General features: G+C 45.6%; 2 protein-coding genes across 2 annotated transcripts; one reads left to right on the top strand and one right to left on the bottom strand.

The window, feature by feature from the left end:
• Positions 1 to 75: 75 nt before the first annotated feature.
• On the top strand, positions 76 to 6080 carry LOC311122904 (uncharacterized protein). Its single transcript, XM_084197208.1, has 8 exons — positions 76 to 1073; positions 1228 to 1441; positions 1628 to 2209; positions 2387 to 2599; positions 2795 to 3075; positions 3878 to 4140; positions 4360 to 4617; positions 4796 to 6080. The coding sequence occupies exons 1-8, from the start codon at positions 408 to 410 to the stop codon at positions 5550 to 5552; spliced, it is 3234 nt and encodes a 1077-aa protein (XP_084053334.1). The 5' UTR covers positions 76 to 407; the 3' UTR covers positions 5553 to 6080.
• A 2772-nt stretch (positions 6081 to 8852) lies between these two features.
• On the bottom strand, positions 8853 to 18366 carry LOC311122906 (nucleolar protein 11-like; the record flags this gene model as incomplete). Its single annotated transcript, XM_084197209.1, has 17 exons — positions 8853 to 9609; positions 10134 to 10241; positions 10349 to 10441; positions 10588 to 10666; positions 11043 to 11279; positions 11688 to 11813; positions 14790 to 14974; positions 15160 to 15225; positions 15328 to 15422; positions 15811 to 15934; positions 16074 to 16150; positions 16420 to 16626; positions 16921 to 17062; positions 17237 to 17294; positions 17575 to 17723; positions 18061 to 18117; positions 18253 to 18366. Coding segments are annotated over 17 exons (2031 nt in total), but the record flags the coding sequence as incomplete, so codon positions are not given.
• Positions 18367 to 18585: the final 219 nt, after the last annotated feature.

Genomic DNA, 18585 nt, shown 5'->3' on the forward strand with positions numbered 1-18585 from the left:
CACCATCTCCAAGGCCCACACCATCTCCACGGCTAACGGCCACACCATCTCCAAGGCCCACACCATCTCCAAGGCCCACACCATCTCCAAGGCCCACACCATCTCCACGGCTAACGGCCACGCCATCTCCGTGGACCACACCATCTCCGCGGCCCACACCATCTCCACGGCTAACGGCCACACCATCTCTACAGCCCACACCATCTCCGCCGACAACTACATCTCTGCTCCCTCCTCCAACAGGTTGCTCCAGCACGCCACGCCACACTCCTCAAACTCCACTTAGGCCAGCTTCCATTGATTGGGAAGCTTTTCTCCCCAATCAATTCAAAAAGGTTATACAGCCAGCAGATCGGGTGTGGATTGCCAAGGTCCTCTATGAGCCTACAGGTCAGCTGAGGCAGAAAATGGAGGCGTGCTGGTTTCATCCACCACTGCAGCACAAACCGTCTCCTCCCGAGCCCGGGTGGCACTTCCGGCAGAGGATGTTCCTCTGGGCACCAATGAGGATGTGGGGGATTCCTCTGAAATGCACGCGGTGTGACCGGAAAATGCACCACTCAGGGATCTACCCGAAGGTGAGGGAGGTGATAGATGTGGATACCCGCTACTACCTTGTGGGAGGGGACTATCCACGTTGCAGCAAGTGTATGCTGCCGGTCTGCCCATGGAGCCAGGAAATCCTTGCTCAACTGGATGTGGCACATAGGAGCCTGTTTCCCGCTGTCCTCACTACACAGCTAGCCCTGGATAGGAAGTGTATGACTTTCCTGAAGCCAAGGACCAGTGGGAACAGTTCCTCCTACCTCCAGTCTGCAGTAGAGGAAGCACACAGCGAGGAGTGGGCACGTCAGACCATCCGCTACCTGTCTGACTGTGAGCTTCATTTGAAGATGGCTACCTTCGTCTCTTCTGCAGCTGTCCATCTTCCTCCTCCACCCTTCAGGCCCCTTCCACTTGCCCAGTGGTTTGAGACGGTCCACTCCAACGACATCCTCAGCCACCTGGAAGAGATGAAGGGGGTGATCACCTCTACCTATGGTAGAATTCTGAAGATGGACTCTACAAAGAAGGTGAGGGTTTTAGCATTAATTTTATTTACTCTGATGTTAACCAATTGGAATGGATATAAATAGTTTACTTTATCATCCTAATGATGAAATAGTATTAATTTTAGTAAGTTTGTACAGTTTTTTTTAGAACGTTCTGTTTTTGTTTGTTTTTCAGATCACCAAGAAGCTGGCTGGCAGTATAGGGGACACCGCTGCATGGATGTCCAACATCGGCAACGAGCTTGGCCAGGTTCTGAACAGTGTTCTGACGACAGGTGAAGGTGCAGGGCTGGAAGAGTTGTGCCAGGGCATCGTCACACGTTATGAGAATGCTGGACAAGCTGAGCCTGAGGCTATCTATGTTGACCGGGACTGCTGCAGCCAGTCAGGTGGGATGCTGAAATTGTTACTTTATGAAATATACATTGCAGATTACAGTATGTAATTAACTAAAGTTAATTATGATGTTAAAAAAAGAGAAAAATGGTGATAGTAATCTATAAACTAACAATGTAATGTAATTGCCCAAAAAATAGATGATCACGTCTGTAATAATCAATGTTTGTCTTTCACAGGTGTGTCGTCAGTGCTGAGACTCTTTCGACCATGGAAGTTTGTCGTCCGTTTAGACGTCTTCCACTTCATGCGAAGGTTTAACTGCGGCCTCACTACTGAGCACCACCCTCTCTACGGTACCTTTTGCTCCAAACTTTCCGCCTGTATCTTTGAGTGGGATCAGGAGGATGTGCAACGGCTTAAGGAGGCCAAGAAAGGGGAGTGGAAGAGCAGCCATGGCGGAAATGCTCCCACTGAGGCACTGCTCTTGGCCAGTATCAGCACTGGTGAAATGGCAAAGCACTGCAGGCGGAGGACCCGTGCAGTGGAGGAAATCCGGGTCATGATTTCGGGGCTGCTCGAATCGATGTGGGAGCTGACTGACACCACGGGGCTGCGTCTAGTGAACCCTGACAGCATGCACCATGTGTGGGAGGTGCAGCAGAAGCACCTGGAGTGCATCCAGGACCCTGCAGGGGTGGAGTTGTACACAAAGACAGGGACACTGCAGAAGGGTGGCAAAGTCCTTGACGTCCTCAGGTGTGGGAGGGGGTCCTCCTCCCTCGAGAGTTTTCACCGCCACCAGTGTGCTTTTGTTCCAGGTAAATTCAAAATGTTAACTTGCCGTATGCTGATCTTAAAAAAAAGTCTGTGTTATGACATAGTATGCACTTGAATTATTCAAATAACAATGTAATTGTCACTTTGTATTTAATAGGTGTTAATATGTATTGACTTCATAATAATGGTTGACCTAACCTGAGTATTTTGTTTCTTAGGCTTTCGATGCAATGCATTGCACACACAAATGTACATGCTGGAGGGGGTATCGAGGTGGAACATGAACCGGGCAAAGGAAGCTGTAGCTGTGGTGGGGGCATCAACCCTGAGGACATTTGATGTTCGCTTGATGTCTCACCTAAACAGCATGAGCCAGCGGGTCCTTGGTTGTTCTCTGGTTCCAGAATTCACCCCACCTGGAAAACCTACTGGTGAGATAGCTCTCAGATCAGCACTGAGCATTTGAGTATTACTTCCTCTCCCACTTTTCTTTTCTCTGCCACCTCCACCCCTCCTCAGAGGACGTGGGAGTGAAGATCGGGCTCTACATGTAGGAGATGTGTCTGTGTCTGTGTTTGTGTCCTTTCCTCTTCTTTAACTATGTGTTTAAACACTATGTGTTACAGGCGAGCGCATTGCTGTGGAGTACCTATTGGCCCAGTCCAATAGAGGCGACCTGCTGGTTCCACAGCAGCTGCCAGAGATCCCCACAGAGGAGCTCGAGGACGACGGGGGTGAACCTGACGTCACGGTGTGCCAGGTAGCTGACCTTAGGGTAGGTGATCCTGATCCTCCAATATGTGCCGTGGAGGCCCAGGTGACACTGGAGGGTGACAGTGGACCCAGATCCCTGGATGAGGACATCATTGTGGAGGAAGACGACACACAAGACAGCACATCAGACCAGGTAATGTAACACCTTTCTCAAAAACAAGATATGTAACAAGTTCGCTAATGATATGCCACAAGTTGTTATGTGGGCAGCTTGTCTCTCCCTTTTCTGTTTCCCTTCCTCCTTGTTTTGTCCCCTCTGTGTCTGTTGTATCTGTATGTGTGTTTGTCCCCTTTATGTGGGTGTCTGGAGTGGATCAGGGGGCGGGCTCAGGATCTGCCTCTCCTGTGCAGCTGCGGGTTGTTTCCAGTGATTCCTGCCTACGCAGCTGCATCCTATTCTCTAATCATCCTGCACTACTAATTCCGGGGCATGGCTCTCCACCGGCGCCAGATCGTTGTTCTTACCAGAGCGGTAACTTGGCTCACCAGTAAAGTTATTTTGTCTTTGTCTTCAGCCTGGCTCTCCACTCTCCTTAACCTGTCGTTTGTTTTGTCTTTAGTTTCGGACATACCTCCCAACCTGCCTGCCTTCCTGCCTGTCGGTCTGCCTGCCTGCCTGCCTGCCTGCCTGCCTGCCTCAGCCTCTCCTTCCTCCGGAGCCGACTAGCCCACTCTGTTCCTTTACTTCAGTGGTTTTTGGACTAAGACAATTTTTACTTTTATTAAATATTTTGTTTCTTCCACTCCCTTTGTCGTGTTTGTTTCTCTGAGTGCTGGGTTGAACCATAGCCTAACACAAGTATCATACGTTTGTCAAGTAAAACGTCAAGTATTACGTTTTATGGAGAGAGAAAAAAGGTCAACATTGCTCAAATAGTTCAAAGAAATTTACACATTTATTTACATGTGTTTTTTTCATGATTTTTACTTTTCAGAATAGCCGATGTGATTCCAGAGGTGTCTTGGGCTGGGATGCGGTTGATGACCTGGCAGCCTACCTGGTTGGCCTGAACCGAACCATCACTGCCTTGTCATCAAAAGAGGAGGCTGACATAGTCCATCTTTACATGGCTCTCCCTGCTATGGACAAGGAACCTTTGAGGTTCGGCCAGAAAGCGAGGAAGAAGACCGTGGCAGGACCTTGGAGAGCGCCCAGGAAGCCGAGTGGCTCTGCTCCTGGACAGCAGGCGGCAGAGAGGTGATTTGACACAATTCTTAATCATTTTGGTTCATTACAAATCATTGAATCAGAAGGCTGTACTGCGTCAAACCAGGATTGAAAAAAATATTTTGTGATTATATTAGTTTGTGGGGGGTAAATTGGGCTGTTCACAGGTGACAGGTTGTTGCTATTATTATTATTTTTTGTTTACAGCCTTGTTTAAAGTCCGGACCATATCATCCTTCTTTCCCACAGACTGTTCATGACTCACGGGCAGGCAGCCCAGGACCCCGAAGTCCACAGGGTCAGCGAATGTGTTTGCCTGAGACTTTTAAAAGAGTTTCAGCAAGCACCAAACAGGCCCAAGGACACAAGGAGTAGAACTCTGCCCATCCCACAGTCCATTGTGGTGGCCTACAGCCATCTTAAACAGCTGCTGGAGGACAGCAGGGTTGTTCTGGAGAAGACCAACGTGGTTCTGATACCAGTAAACAACACAACAATCTCTTCTTGGTGAGTCTTGTTTTTTACGTGTGCACCTTTCCTATACAATGACATTATATTATTATATTATTAAACTGCAAGAAAAACCTTCAACTGCTTGCTTGTTAGAAAATACTAAACATAGGAGGATAGGCTACTATGTATAAAAGAACTAACTGAAGCTACTGTATGCATTTTTGTCTTTTAGGCTGCTTAGGAGGGATAAGAGGAAGGACAGGGACATGCTGCTGCAGGGCACCATACTCCCCAAACGGTTTGAACTGGCCAAGGACTCACTCCCTGAAGCCCAGACTCTTCCGGCTGCTCCTGTGCAGCATGGGCATGAGGCTATGGTGTTTGAGGAGCCAGAGAACCGGGAGGGTGAGGCAGTGATACGCCCTCGGCACAGTGTTCGTTCTGCCTTGGCACAGCACTACCAGCCTGGGTCATACGTATGGCCTGGTTCTGCTGGCTCAGCCTCGTATGAGCATGGTAACCTGCCACCACCCCCATCTCCTGCCTGGGCCTCGTACCAGCAGGGTCACCTGCCACCACCACCACCCCCATCTCCTGCCTGGGCCTCGTACCAGCAGGGTCACCTGCCACCACCACCATCTCCTGCCTGGGACTCGTACCAGCAGGATTACATGCCACCACCACCATCTCCTGCCTGGCCCTCGTACCAGCAGGATTACCTGCCACCACCACCATCTCCTGCCTGGCCTTCGTACCAGCAGGATTACCTGCCACCACCACCATCTCCTGCCTGGCCTTCGTACCAGCCACCCCCCCCTTCCAGCCACCTCTCCCCTTCCAGCCACCTCCCCCCTTCCAGCCACCTCCCCCCTTCCAGCCACCTGCTGACCATCCACTGTACCTGGCCCCTCCACCACCTGGCACCTCTGTTCAGCCAAGGCAACGTACGTGGAGACAGAAAAAAGCTGCCCAGGAGAACGAGGAGCTGATGGCTAGGGGTGAACCTCCACGCAAGAAGTTCAGGGATACCTACCAGTACATTTGCAAGCAGTGTGGGCAGGGGAAAAACAAAAGTACGGGTCACACCCAGCTGAAGGGGCGGTGGTACTGTCCAGCCTCAGGACTCACCCTGGCAGAGTGGAAGGACCAGTTGACCAGTCTTGCCAGTGGGAAATAAAGGAAAATGTATGAATAAATAAATACTGTATATAATAGTTATGTGTAAATAGTTAAGTATTGTATATAGTTAAGTTTTTCATTTCTGTGTTCTAAAAAATTCAATAAAAAAAAAATAGATGTATATATTTGTTAAATATATACTTTCAGGTTTAATAAAGTGACCAAAGTTTGTCAAATTGTATAATAATGTGTAGATAGTAAAGTATTGTATATAGTTATGTTTTTCATTTCTGTGTTTGTGCATTGCATGGTGTTCTAAAAAAGAAAACAACAAAAAAATAAAGATGTATATATTTGCTAAATATATACTTTCAGGTTTAATAAACTGACCAAAGTTTCTCAAATTTTGACTTCTGGATTGTTTTTCTCCTATACCTCCTATACTTTATTCCTAGAACTCTTGCAAAGTAACTAAGTAGGCTACCAGTGCTGTTATTAAATATCAGCACTCCTGGAAAGCCCTCTGCCAATGAAAATACATACTTTCTTGCTTTGATCTTCCTGACCTCTTTTCTCACCAGTGTTTGATGTTGTAGGGGGTGTTGAGAGGGGGTGGAGCTGAGGGTAAGAGGTGAGATGAAAGGGATGGGGCAGGAGAAGCCAAAGCGGTGGGGGTCTGTGACCTGAGTGCTGTGGAGATGGGGGTAGGGCAGTGTTCTGGGGGTGCACCTGAGGTGTGCAGCAGCCGGGGTAGGGGCTGATCAAACCTGTTGAAGAACAAGTTCAGGTTGTTCACCCACTTCTGGTCCCCCGCAGTCTGGGACAGTTGCTAAATATATATATATATATCTGGGACAACTAACCCCCTAATCAGGATGAATGACACATAGCACTTTAATTACATCAAAATCAGATTTATTGGCCAAGTATGTTAACACACACACAATGATTTTGGTTCTGGCTGCTTTTAAACAATACATGCAATATTCACACAACTCACTTAATACAAGCAATATACACGTTATACGAAAGAAAAATTATGTTAATGCATGGTATTGGTGCATGCTGCCACGGTGCACAGCGTCGTCGGATCGAATCCCGCAGGAGACAAAGTGTCAATGTTGTCGATAAAAGTGATAAAAATAAGCGCACATGCGTGTGAAAATAACTTTAAAGGCGTTGTGAGTGGAGAAAAAAACATGACAAATTGTTTGTTTTTCTCTTTCCGTTTTTTCTCTTTCCCCCCCCCCCCCCCCCTCTTTTTCCTTCTCCCCCCCCTAGCAGTCCCTTTTGCCCCATTTTTGGCCGAGTGGTTAAGGCGATGGACTAGAAATCCATTGGGATCTTCCCGCGCAGGTTCGAATCCTGCCGACAACGACTTTTTTTGATCATGTAACAATAGGTAATGGGAAGATTCTCGCTAATGTGTAGTACTTCAAATGGCCAAATCAGTCAACTAAACATTTGTTACGTCCACTTGAATGCAGTTAATGTCTTGATATTACCTACTGTCTTTATGCAAAATGCGGTACATCACAATGGAAAAGGGCACCTCCAAGTGTTCAAAATTAAATACTTCATTTTTAGGTTGCACATTCCAAGTAGCCTTTAGCAGTTTTGCAAAACCTATTGATGTGGATATCTAAATTACGTACACTACAAGACCAAACGTATGTGGACACCTGCTCGTCGAACATCTCATTCCAAAATCATGGGCATAAATATGGAGTTTGTCGCCCCTTTGCTGCTATAACAGCCCCCACTCTTCTGGGAAGGCTTTCCACAATGTTAGAACATTGCTGCGAAGACCTGCTTCCATTCAGCCACAAGAGCATTAGTGAGGTGGGGCACTGATGTAGGGCGATTAGGCCTGGCTCGCAGTCAGCGTTCCAATTAATCCCAAAGGTGTTTGATGGGTTTGAGGTCAGGGTGCTGTGCAGGCCAGTCAAGTTCTTCCACACAGATCTCGACAAAGCATTTCTGTATGGACCTCGCTTTGTGAACGGGGGCATTGTCATGCTGAAACAGGAAAGGGCCTTCCCCAAACTGTTGCCACAAAGTTGGAAGCACAGAATCGTCTAGAATGTCATTGTATGCTGTAGCGCTAAGATTTCCCTTCACTGGGACTAAGGGGCCTAGCCCGAACCATGAAAAACAGCCCCAGACCATTATTCCTCCTCCACCAAACTTTACAGTTGGCACAATGCATTGGGGCAAGTAGCGTTCTCCTGGCATCCGCCAATTCCAGATTCATCCATGGACTGCCAGATGGTGAAGTGAAGTGAAGTGTGATTCATCACTCCAGAGAATGCGTTTCCACTGCTCCAGAGTCCAATGGCAGTGAGTTTTACACCACTCCAGCCGACGCTTGGCATTGCGCATGGTGATCTTAGGCTTGTGTGCGGCTGCTCAGCCATGGAACCCCATTTCATGAAGCTCCCGACGAACAGTTCTTGTGCTGACGTTGCTTCCAGAGGCAGTTTGGAACTCAGTAGTCAGTGTTGAAATAGAGGACAGATTATTTTTACGCGCTTCGGCACTCCTGTTCTGTGAGGTTGTGTGACCTACCACTTCGCAGCTAAGCCGTTGTTGCTCCTAGATGTTTCCACTTCACAATAACAGCACTTACAGTTAACCGGGGCAGCTCTAGCAGGGCATACATTTGACAAATTGACTTGTTGGAAAGGTGGCATCCTATGACTGTGCCACGTTGAAAGTCACAGAGCTCTTCAGTAATGCCATTCTACTGCCAATGGCGATTGCATGGCTGTGTGCTGGATCTTATAAACCTGTCAGCAGGGGCGCAACTTTCACTGGGGACGGTGGGCCCCACATTCTGGAATTGCATTCCCCCCTTAGTTTTATCATTGAAATGCGATACAAAACGAGGTTACGGTGTGCTTTAGGACCATGCGGACGCCTCCGAGCGGTCGGGTATGCTGTTTGGAGTGTTTATCCGACTAGATAAACCATTTCTAAAACCGAAATTGCGCCCCTGCATGTCAGCAATGGGTGTGACTGAAATGGCCAAATCCACTAATTTGAAGGGGTGTCTACATACTTTTGTATATATAGTGTGTATTGGTATCATGTACCATGTCATTTTACCTTAGACATGCATATGATAACCATACAACTCATCATGATGGGACATAGACAAGGGATATTTTGTGCATAGGGTATTTTTAATACAAATACTGTCACATGAATTCAGAATTTACTTTGTTAGAATGCAACACAAAATGTATCTATAGAAAACATGTGCTACACTACAATGTGATTGGGAGATGTACAGTTATTCACAGCCCAAATAGCCTTTATGAAATACAACAACATTTAACCACAAGATTGTCAACCATATGGAAGGTTGAGTCCCATTTCCTATAAGGGGCAGTATGTTCCATAGGTTAAAAGTATCTATGCCATGTTGCAATATCATGGGACTATATAGTTTTCTGCATAATTCATATTAGCAAATATTTCTACTACACGCCCTCAGGTTATACAGACAAATACAACTCACATGGCTATGGGGTCCTAGGTCTCAGCAATGCCACAGTTCAGAACTAGAGAATCATTTGCTCTACACATCTGGGAATCGACTAGACTGATCCCAGATCTGTTTGTGCGCTGCATAGCCAATTCCTATGGTCATCGTTGAAAGCACAAGCAGATCTGGGACCACAGCAGTTGAACCATGAACCTTTTGGTAGCATACCAAAAACAAAGTGGAACACAACGATGCAACTGACCAAGAGAAATGGGGAGGAGGTCAACGGCAGAGTTTTATTAGAAAGCATCTGTAAATATAGTCTAAAAGAGCTCAATGACTTCTATGGAGTACTGGCTGATGTCCTTCGACGGCTTCATTTTGTGGAGCTCTTGAAGGCTGCCCTCGATCTTCCCCAGTTCAGAGAATAGTTTCACCTGGAATGGGTAGATGGGGATAGATGTTAAATTAACCCTTACAATGAAGAACCATATACAGTATGTGCGTCAGCGAGATGACAGATGCACAAAGTAAACAGCAGTTGTGTGTCAATTTCCGCAACAACTAAAAGCGTTGAAGTGTGAGGCTAAACTTCTCCGGTGGGTTGGTCCCGTAGCTACCACGTTTTAGCAGCGTGGAGCGAACCATTGCACATACGCAGATACTCTGTGTGACTGCAAAGTCTTGCATCGTGCTCATCCTAACATCGGCGATGCTGCTCATGGCAACGTCATAACGCTGAGTCTACCTTAAAACGGCTACCATTTATAATTGCAACAACACTTGTTTTTCCAGTTTTAACCACTGAAGAGGTAAACATTCCTCCCTGGGTGCCTCAACGGGTTTTATTATCACGGCAATAAAAATATCAAACAAATTACACTAGTTGTTATCAAGGGAACCATTATGACAAAAAAGCTCAACTATCATTTGCGGTGAGGACCAAAGAGAAAGCATATACCTGGGACTTGACAAAGCTGTGGAGATTTGACAGCAATCCTTTGGCATCAGGAGCCATGACCAAGACTGTGAAATGAGCATCCAACAACAAGCACACCCAGTCAATGATCTAGAAAAGAAAAAGGACATTCAGAATCCACACATTTAGGTTAATGCTATACAATATAATTATATGCATTTACCTTTTGTATATCTTTAATGCTTCCATTTACCAACCTGTGTCATTGTGGGCGATCTCAAACTGGGCGGTTGTGTGTAGACGTCTTGGGAATATTTCAAATAGACGAACTGGAGGTACTGAAGAAAGAGCTAGGAGATGAAAGGAAACAGAAGGATGCAACAATCAGTCTTTCAATGAGGAAGATGGGAATGTACTTCCTGAATCAACTTGAATGAAATGGAATTGATCCCAACTATGGCATATTGTCAAGGAGATGAGACAGGTAGCTACTCACAATAACCTGCTGAGAGTTGAGGTCCTTCAGGTGGGGGAGCAGAAAGTTGTCACTATAAGGTGTCTGCAGGACCTCATTACTACAGCAGCACAGTTAAGTTATAACACCTCCACACAGCTTTAAGAGTCTCCTTTCTATGGACTGGTGCTGTATATTAGCGCAACGTAAACATTATGGTGCATTGCAGCCGACTGTTGACAATGAAATGTCTTATTGTATCTATCCATATTGATGAACAATTGAACGAATCAACCCATTCAAGAAACCTATAGTGAGAGGATACAGTAACACAGCTTTGTGTTGGTTCAATCCATCTGACTATTGATGATTCTATGTGTCGATGTATGTCTATCAAATACACATTTCAATCAATAATGACATAATCAGATATTACTGTAGTCTTGCAATGGAATAGTGTTTAGGGTAATGGTTGTCCAGGCTATACAAAAGGATACAGTAGCACAGCCTTGTGTAGACCCACGGGGCAGGCCTCTAGCTGCAGTGTGGGGTTCTTCTTATCCTGGTCCTGGGGAGGATTGGGCTGGTGGTGGGCATCACAGCTGTCCTCCTCATACAGAGGGGGGCTGAAGCCGTTCTGTTGGCCCCCCCGGGCGCCCGCCGCCACCAGGCCCTCCATGAATGACACGCTGTCCGGTTCCAGACTCACCATCTCCACGTCGCCGTCTGGCACACTTGAGGGAGAGAGACACGCACGGCTGTTACAACAATGATCCTGATTTCAGGCTATTTATATGAATTGACAAACAATGTATTTGCAGTAACAAGACTTGGAAGCATTGGAACTGGTTCAAACAAAACAAGTTCCAGAAATAAAGCACTTCAAAATAAACATAATTTAAAAGCACAGCCACAAAGAGACCGCTTGGTTTACAATGTGGTGGAAAGAATATGCATTGTACAAAATGAGTAGAAACTTCTACCATCAAAACAGAGCACAACAATTAGGCTAACAAATACATAACCAAGCTCCAGCACTGGCAGGAAACACTAGCCCAAGCTTCACCAGAATTAATATTTTTCACAACGTATACAGTAGGTTGTTACAAAAGGCGCCCCATACACCATCGACTTAGACTGACCTGATGAAGGTTTTGAGGCAGGCACACGTGACCACCTCAGGGATGTCTGGGAAGAGCTGCAGGCAGAGCTGACACAGGAAGTAGTCCTTGTGCTCCAGAGCCATCAGCAGGAGGTCAGGACATACACTGCAGAAAGACACATAGAACAGGTCAGAACCAAACCAAGGGGCTCAACAATGGGCTGTGTGAAAATACTATAAAAAGCTTCCTTTCCTAGTCTTCTTTCGGTCATTGTTACTGATGAGGAAAACTGGATAGGTACCCACCCACCATAATATATTCACCTATGACGTCTTGCAGTGTTGTGTTCGAGACCAGCTAAAGCGAGACCGACTCAAGACCAAGACCGGAGAAAATAGAGTCAGAGTCAAGAACAAAACCGGAGGGGGGGGGGGGCGAGACGGAGTCAAGACAGAGACCGGGAGGGTGACAAGGGGGTCAGAGACAGAATTAAGACCGAGACCAGAAAAAGTCAAATTCAAGACCATGATTGTAATTTTGTCAAATCGCCACCATAAGAGTTCAAAATGCCCAGTATTTTTGTGCACATATTTCAGAAGAACATATGGATTCTTTAGAGATTCAGAATGGTGAAAAAAATGCATGCTGAGGGAAAATAGAGCCACTCTACAAATTATTACTAACCAAAACTCAGTGGGGAACAATGAGGGCCTTCTACGCCTTCAGAGAAGGGCTAAGGATTTATCAAATAATTATAATAACAATAATAATTCTAATTACATTATTATTTTCAATGATGTTCTGATTTAAATCTCTTCAGATCTTGTTGGCAAGGGAAAGTTAACGCTGAAGAGAAAAAAAGATCCAATCAGGATTTTTCTTTAGTGGTCTCTGGGGAGATAAATCTAGCTAGCTAAGTCAGCCATTGGCTAGGCCATCAGAAGCTAGATAGAAGGCATCTGCCATTCAATTGTTTTAGGGCAACATTTTGGAGTGACTATAATCAACCAATCACATTTTGACTTGTAATGGGTGGGGCCGTTTTTACAAAAAAACTTATGGAAAGGTTGCCTTCTCAAAGGCCAACAGGTCACTGCACGATAGGGAGCAGTAGTTTTCCCACAGTCTAGCTAGCCATCTTTTGTTGTAGGCTAGTTTGCAGAGGCTGCAGCAGGTGTTATCAAAGAGGATGTTTTTCCTAATTTGTTAGGTTCTCACTTTTCAAGAATAACTTACAACAAGAAGTGAAGTTTCAAATGATCATCATCTGGTGAGTGGAATTGTGTTTTTATTGCAGCTTTAGGTCACTTTGTGTGCTAAACATTAAAATGTTTTTTGCAATGGGAAGTAATAGTCGTACATTAGCCTAATGGTTGTGTTTTTGTATTCTCATGATTGTGACCTACTGGCTTATTATGTCGATGTTTATAGACTGCTTATCCTTTAACATTATGCTGTGTGTGACTGCTGTCTTTCCATCGGCCCTTTGCAGTGGTGCCTGGAGAAGTGGGTATACTCAAATTTTGCTAACAAATTCCCAAACTGCCTGCCCAGCGAAGGAAAGGTACCCTGTGTGAAAAATCCTGTTTTTTATTAGTTTTCCTATATATCTCTTTCAGATTAGCACTCTAAATCACACGTTTTAATAAAAACAAAACAAAAATGTGATGTTCAGGAGACCATTTTGGAGGTCAGTACTACTGAGGAGTATTTTTGTAATAATAATGTATTATTTTTCTGCTCAATCTGATTGGGTGGGCCTGGCTCCCCAGTGGGTGGGCCTGACGCCACTGATGCAAAAAGGGCATGATGACTGAATTGCACATCACAAATAGCCTACTAACCAAGACTTCAGACAAAACTTTTTAAATACCTGGTTTCCATACCCACTGCTGTCTTAGTTAGCATTTACTGGTATTTATCATACTTTGTCATTCTTCTGAGCTGCTCCATGCCATAAATAGTTGAGAACTGTGCGCTCTTGCTGCCTGCAGATGATATTCCGCTGAAACTAGGCTATGGGTGCTGCGCGCATATTAATATTTTTCACGTGCTTTGCGATTGTGTAGGCTACTTTGTGCATGATTTATTTTTGTACTACATAATTGTAGTAGTAGTACAAACTCCTGAGTGGCGCAGTGGTCTAAGGCACTGCATCGCAGTGCTAACTGTGCCACTAGAGATCCTGGTTTGAATCCAGGCTCTGTCGCAGCCGGCCGCGACCGTGAGACTCATGGGCGGCGCACAATTGGCCCAGCGTCGTCCAGGGTAGGGGAGGGAATGGCCGGCAGGGATGTAGCTCAGTTGATAGAGCATGGCGTTTGCAACGCCAGGGTTGTGGGTTTGATAAAAAAAAAATATATATATATATATGTATTCACTAACTGTAAGTCGCTCTGGATAAGAGCGTCTGCTAAATGACTAAAATGTAAATGTATAATTGATAAGTCGTATGCCTCCACTACACTACTTTGCATCAGGGGGGATTAAGAAGGGAGTAAACGCAATGCCCATAAAATAAAAGTGGGTATACGGCGTATAGCCTCCACCATCACTGGCCCTTTTACAAAAAGTGCACTCTCCAACATGGGTGTGCTGGTATTACCGTTGTTGTCCTTTCAGCATCATTATCCTGTCACACACTGAAGGCCTACAGGTTCGCCACTGCGCAAACATGTCTATAATAGATATAAAGGCTGTTCAGCTAATCATGTTTCAAGAAAGTGTATATATTTGGCCTGGCGAAGCGGTTTTATGTCCTTACTGAATGGAAGCCGATAATTATGATTTTTTTTTACTCCGATGGTCTCAGCTGGTCGCGGGGAAAAATGATAAGTCCTCACTGTCCGAGACAAGACCGAGTACAAATGTATCCGACACAGAGACACTCAAAATGTGGTCTTGAGACCGGTCTCAAGTACTACAACACTGACGTCTTGCTAGATCAGTGAGGATGGAAGCTAGACGCACAGCCAAACTCGCATAACAAGTGGATGGCATCAACACTACCAAGAGCTGATGACCCTGTTCACATTCACGTTCCATGCATCCAACATAGCCCATCATTCTGAAAACCTCCCTTTCCAAAGGACCAATACTCCCGTGCCATAGGAGGTCCAGTCAACCCAATGCCACCCTCACCTGTGGCAAAGGCACTGTGTTTGCACCAGTTGTGCCAGGGCCCCGGGAGTGTAGAAGGCTGGCTCAGCCTGGCTACGGGCCACCAGATGGCAGGCCAGCTGGCCCACCGAGAGCTGCAGGTCCTGGGCATCCCCTCTGGAGACCAGGGCCTCCACCTCCCTCTGGACCTCCTCCACTGGACCAGTCTGGAGGGGTTGGAGATTGACCACAGTCAACACCTAACTTACATTTCCTCGAGGACAATTACATTTGATATAAATACGCTATGAAAGGGACTGGTCATTTGTCATTCACTCACAATGTACAACATCAATACCTGCTTGAGACTACCAAAAACAGAAGATCAAAATGAACAGTTGATCTAAAATACCTTGATAAGCTCCAGTACTTTGTTCACTGTGAGGGCGGGCGCTGATTGGCTCTTCCGACTCAGCTTCTGTACAAAGGGAGGACCAACCAGAACAGGTGAAATTAACATTAATCCATTCTGGCGGTAAAGTGTTAGGGTCAATCAATTCTGGAAGTCAGGTTAACTTACAATCTTCCTGGTCTCCGCTATTTTGGTGGGCCCCTGTGGCTGATCCCCATGGAGTAGGCTGTTCCACGAGGGCACAGCCACCGACGATTTGGACACTACAAAGGTGTAAATTAAATAAAATCCCACTCACTAAACTGTTTGTTTATAATACAATTTCAAGAGATGGTATTCAGATGCAATTTCAAGACAGTAATTTACAGATACAGTACATTAGATAGGTGAGGGAAACATATGCAATGAAGTGTAACAGGAGTGATATAGCTGTCCTTGACAGTGCCTGAATGAAAAATGTGTTATAACACAAGGGCTTAATCCGAAATGGCTTCCCATTTCCTATTCACTACTTTTGACCAGGGCCACTAGGGCTTGTGTTAAAAGCAGTGTACTATATAGGGAAATAGAGTGCCATTTCAGATTCAACCAGGCACTGTCAAGGACGACTAACACCACGGTTACTGTTTTACTGAGGAAGTTCCGTGCTACCTGCGATCCCAGCATGTCGTAGTTTCCCTAGGGCCGAGGCCAGAGAGGACTTCTGACACTCGTAGGGAATGACGGAGATGGCCTTGCCGTGAGGGACAAACAGCTTTCCCAAATAACACCAGACCTGAGGGGAAATGAGGGAATCATGACTCATATAAATAGGAGTGAAGTGGGTCTTATTTAGTGCAAGATACAAGTATAGAGTCATTTGGTTTAAGTTTGTGAGGTAAAAAAATGTAATTCCAAATTCGGAGTATTCCTACCTGTCCATAGATTCTTCCTGCCATCTCCTTGCCAGCCTGAAGAGTCTGGAAATTAGTATTCCAGATGCAGAGGAAATCTGAAATTGAGGGGGGGGAAAAAGGATCGGATGGATGTCAGAAATATGGTGAAAGCTCCCCTGAACATTCAAGGAGAAGATATCACCATGTTGTTTACACGCATCAAATCAGAACTCTGAAAATAACGTATCTAGGGGTTGATGTTGGAGAGTCATAATTCAATCAATTCATGAAGTAAACTACAATTCAAATTTTCCACATGAGGAAAATGGACATTTCAGTTTAGCTCCTGAATTGACATGGCACTGACCCTAACCCTAATATTTACCTTTGCCAGTCCTAGCGGAGGGATGAGGCACCCCCACCACAGCCACATGAGCTTCGTCCAGGGCCACTGCCGAGGCAGCTCCCAGCTCCCCCTCCCCCACGGGCAGCCTCAGCCGCAGGCTACGGGGCAGGGCCTGCACCCCCTCCTCCTCCAGCCCCACATGCCCCTGCACCGCCACCACACTCTGGTACACACAGCCGTTAGGGTCTGGAGAAAAGAGAGAGCGAGATAGAAGACATAGATGCAAGTCAGGTCAATCATAGCCTTATGCCACCATCACATAATTGAGAGAGCAAGTTCCTCATAAAAACCCTAAGTGCTATCATGAGGCTGTTGCTACGATGACAGACAACTGTGTTGTTTCATTGTTTGTGAAGTGCTTCATTTATATCGAATGCAGTACCATTTCAACAATATTCTAGTTATCTGGGGGGATAACTAGAATATTACATCAACATCTTTAACATACTACTTTGTCAGGGAAGTGACGGCCGTACTCACACAGGTAGAGCAGGTTGATGTGTTTGTCCCGGAGAGAGGCAGAGAAACTCAACGGGGGAGCTCCAGAGTCTTCTCTCTCCAGCCTATACTTCTGTAGGGTGTTGAGGTTGAGCCTTTGCACATACAGGAAGTGCTCCCCTTTCTGTGACGGACAACAGGGAAGCCATGTTAAACACGACAGTGGGGCACAGAATTCATACGTGCACAAAATACAGCATGTTGCAAATGGCACCGCGTTTATGCCTGCTCACGGCAGGTCATTGAGTACACGGCTATTCAGTGTACTGGTGTACCGCAAGGAAAGGATATATTCTACCTGCTCTGTCGTGAAGAGGACAACATGTTGTTTCTCAGCTATGATGCTGGTGCTCCACCTTGGGTAACATGAGGACATTGTCAACTGTGTGCATCTCACACAACAAACTATTGTTTACTCAAATGAGCAAAGTATTGACAGCAATATGGACAGAATTATTATAGTCTCTGACTAACGGTAAATTAATATGGTTTCAAGTTTAAAATAACAATATGCATTTTTTTTATATCCATGGATCTGGATAAGAATAAGCCAACCGGCCTCCATAGTGGTGGGACTAAAGCCAACCGACCCTATGGTTATGGATCGCTAATCCAAACTAGTGTCCATTGTCTGACCTTATGACCTCCTCCTCTGACAGGACGTCTTCTATGGGCTGTTGGGGGGCGGAGAGGAGGGAGTCCAGGAGTCTGACTGCCCCTCTCTGGAATAGCACCACAGGCTCTCCCCCTGGGGCAGAGTGGACCCTCCATACATCAGCAGATACCTAAGAGACATACAGACACAGAGGTAGTTAAGACCAATAACTACGAGACATAGCAAAATGACTGCAAAGCCAGAGGAAAGCCTGAGATAAAAAGGAAATGTATGGCATAATTTGATTAAATTATGGTACAATTACTTTTCACTGGCACAGTACATGTTAATTTGCCATTTGCAGAGTATGTCACCATATTGACAAACATGTCAAAGCAGATTAAGGTTGAAATTGTGTGTGTGAGAGAAGGGGGGAGAGAGAGGGTTCATGCTTACAGTTGCTTTTAATGCTTTGTCTAAATTGAGCTCTTCAGAAAGAGTGCGAGCTTGAGAGAGCTCATACTTACAGTTGCTTTAAATGCTTTCTCTAAATTGAGGTCTTCATCTTTCCAAACTCTGATGACCTAGTGAGAAAACATTTATTGACCATGAACAACATGTAGACCACCACTTTATTTAAAGAATCAAGTCCAATTTTCAAGTCCAGATGTTTTAAATGTGTTTAGTTTATGTTTGTGGAAAGGGTCCACAAGTGTTACCTTGTTGTCTGAGACGACTACATACTCGTTGGTCTGAAAGTTGCACACTGCAGGACAAGTCAACAACTGTCCCTGTTTCACCGTCCAGCTACCCAGAGGCTTCTGGTCTGAAACCTGCCAACACAGCACATCATAAGTAAACAACACATGCATTTTCCAACACAAACAACCTTTGTCATATTATTGCGGTAAGTTAAGTTCATATTCAAATACAAGATGAGTGTGATTACCTTTGACAGTGGCACCAACGTCAGCTAACCAAACAAACCCACGCCAAGCAGCTATATAGTATCGTTAGTACTGTTCAAATTGAAGGAATAGGAAGAGTGCTGA

Source organism: Coregonus lavaretus, assembly GCF_964263955.1.
Source record: "Coregonus lavaretus genome assembly, contig: HAP1_SCAFFOLD_6423, whole genome shotgun sequence".
In the NCBI taxonomy this organism is placed as follows: Eukaryota; Metazoa; Chordata; class Actinopteri; order Salmoniformes; family Salmonidae; genus Coregonus; species Coregonus lavaretus.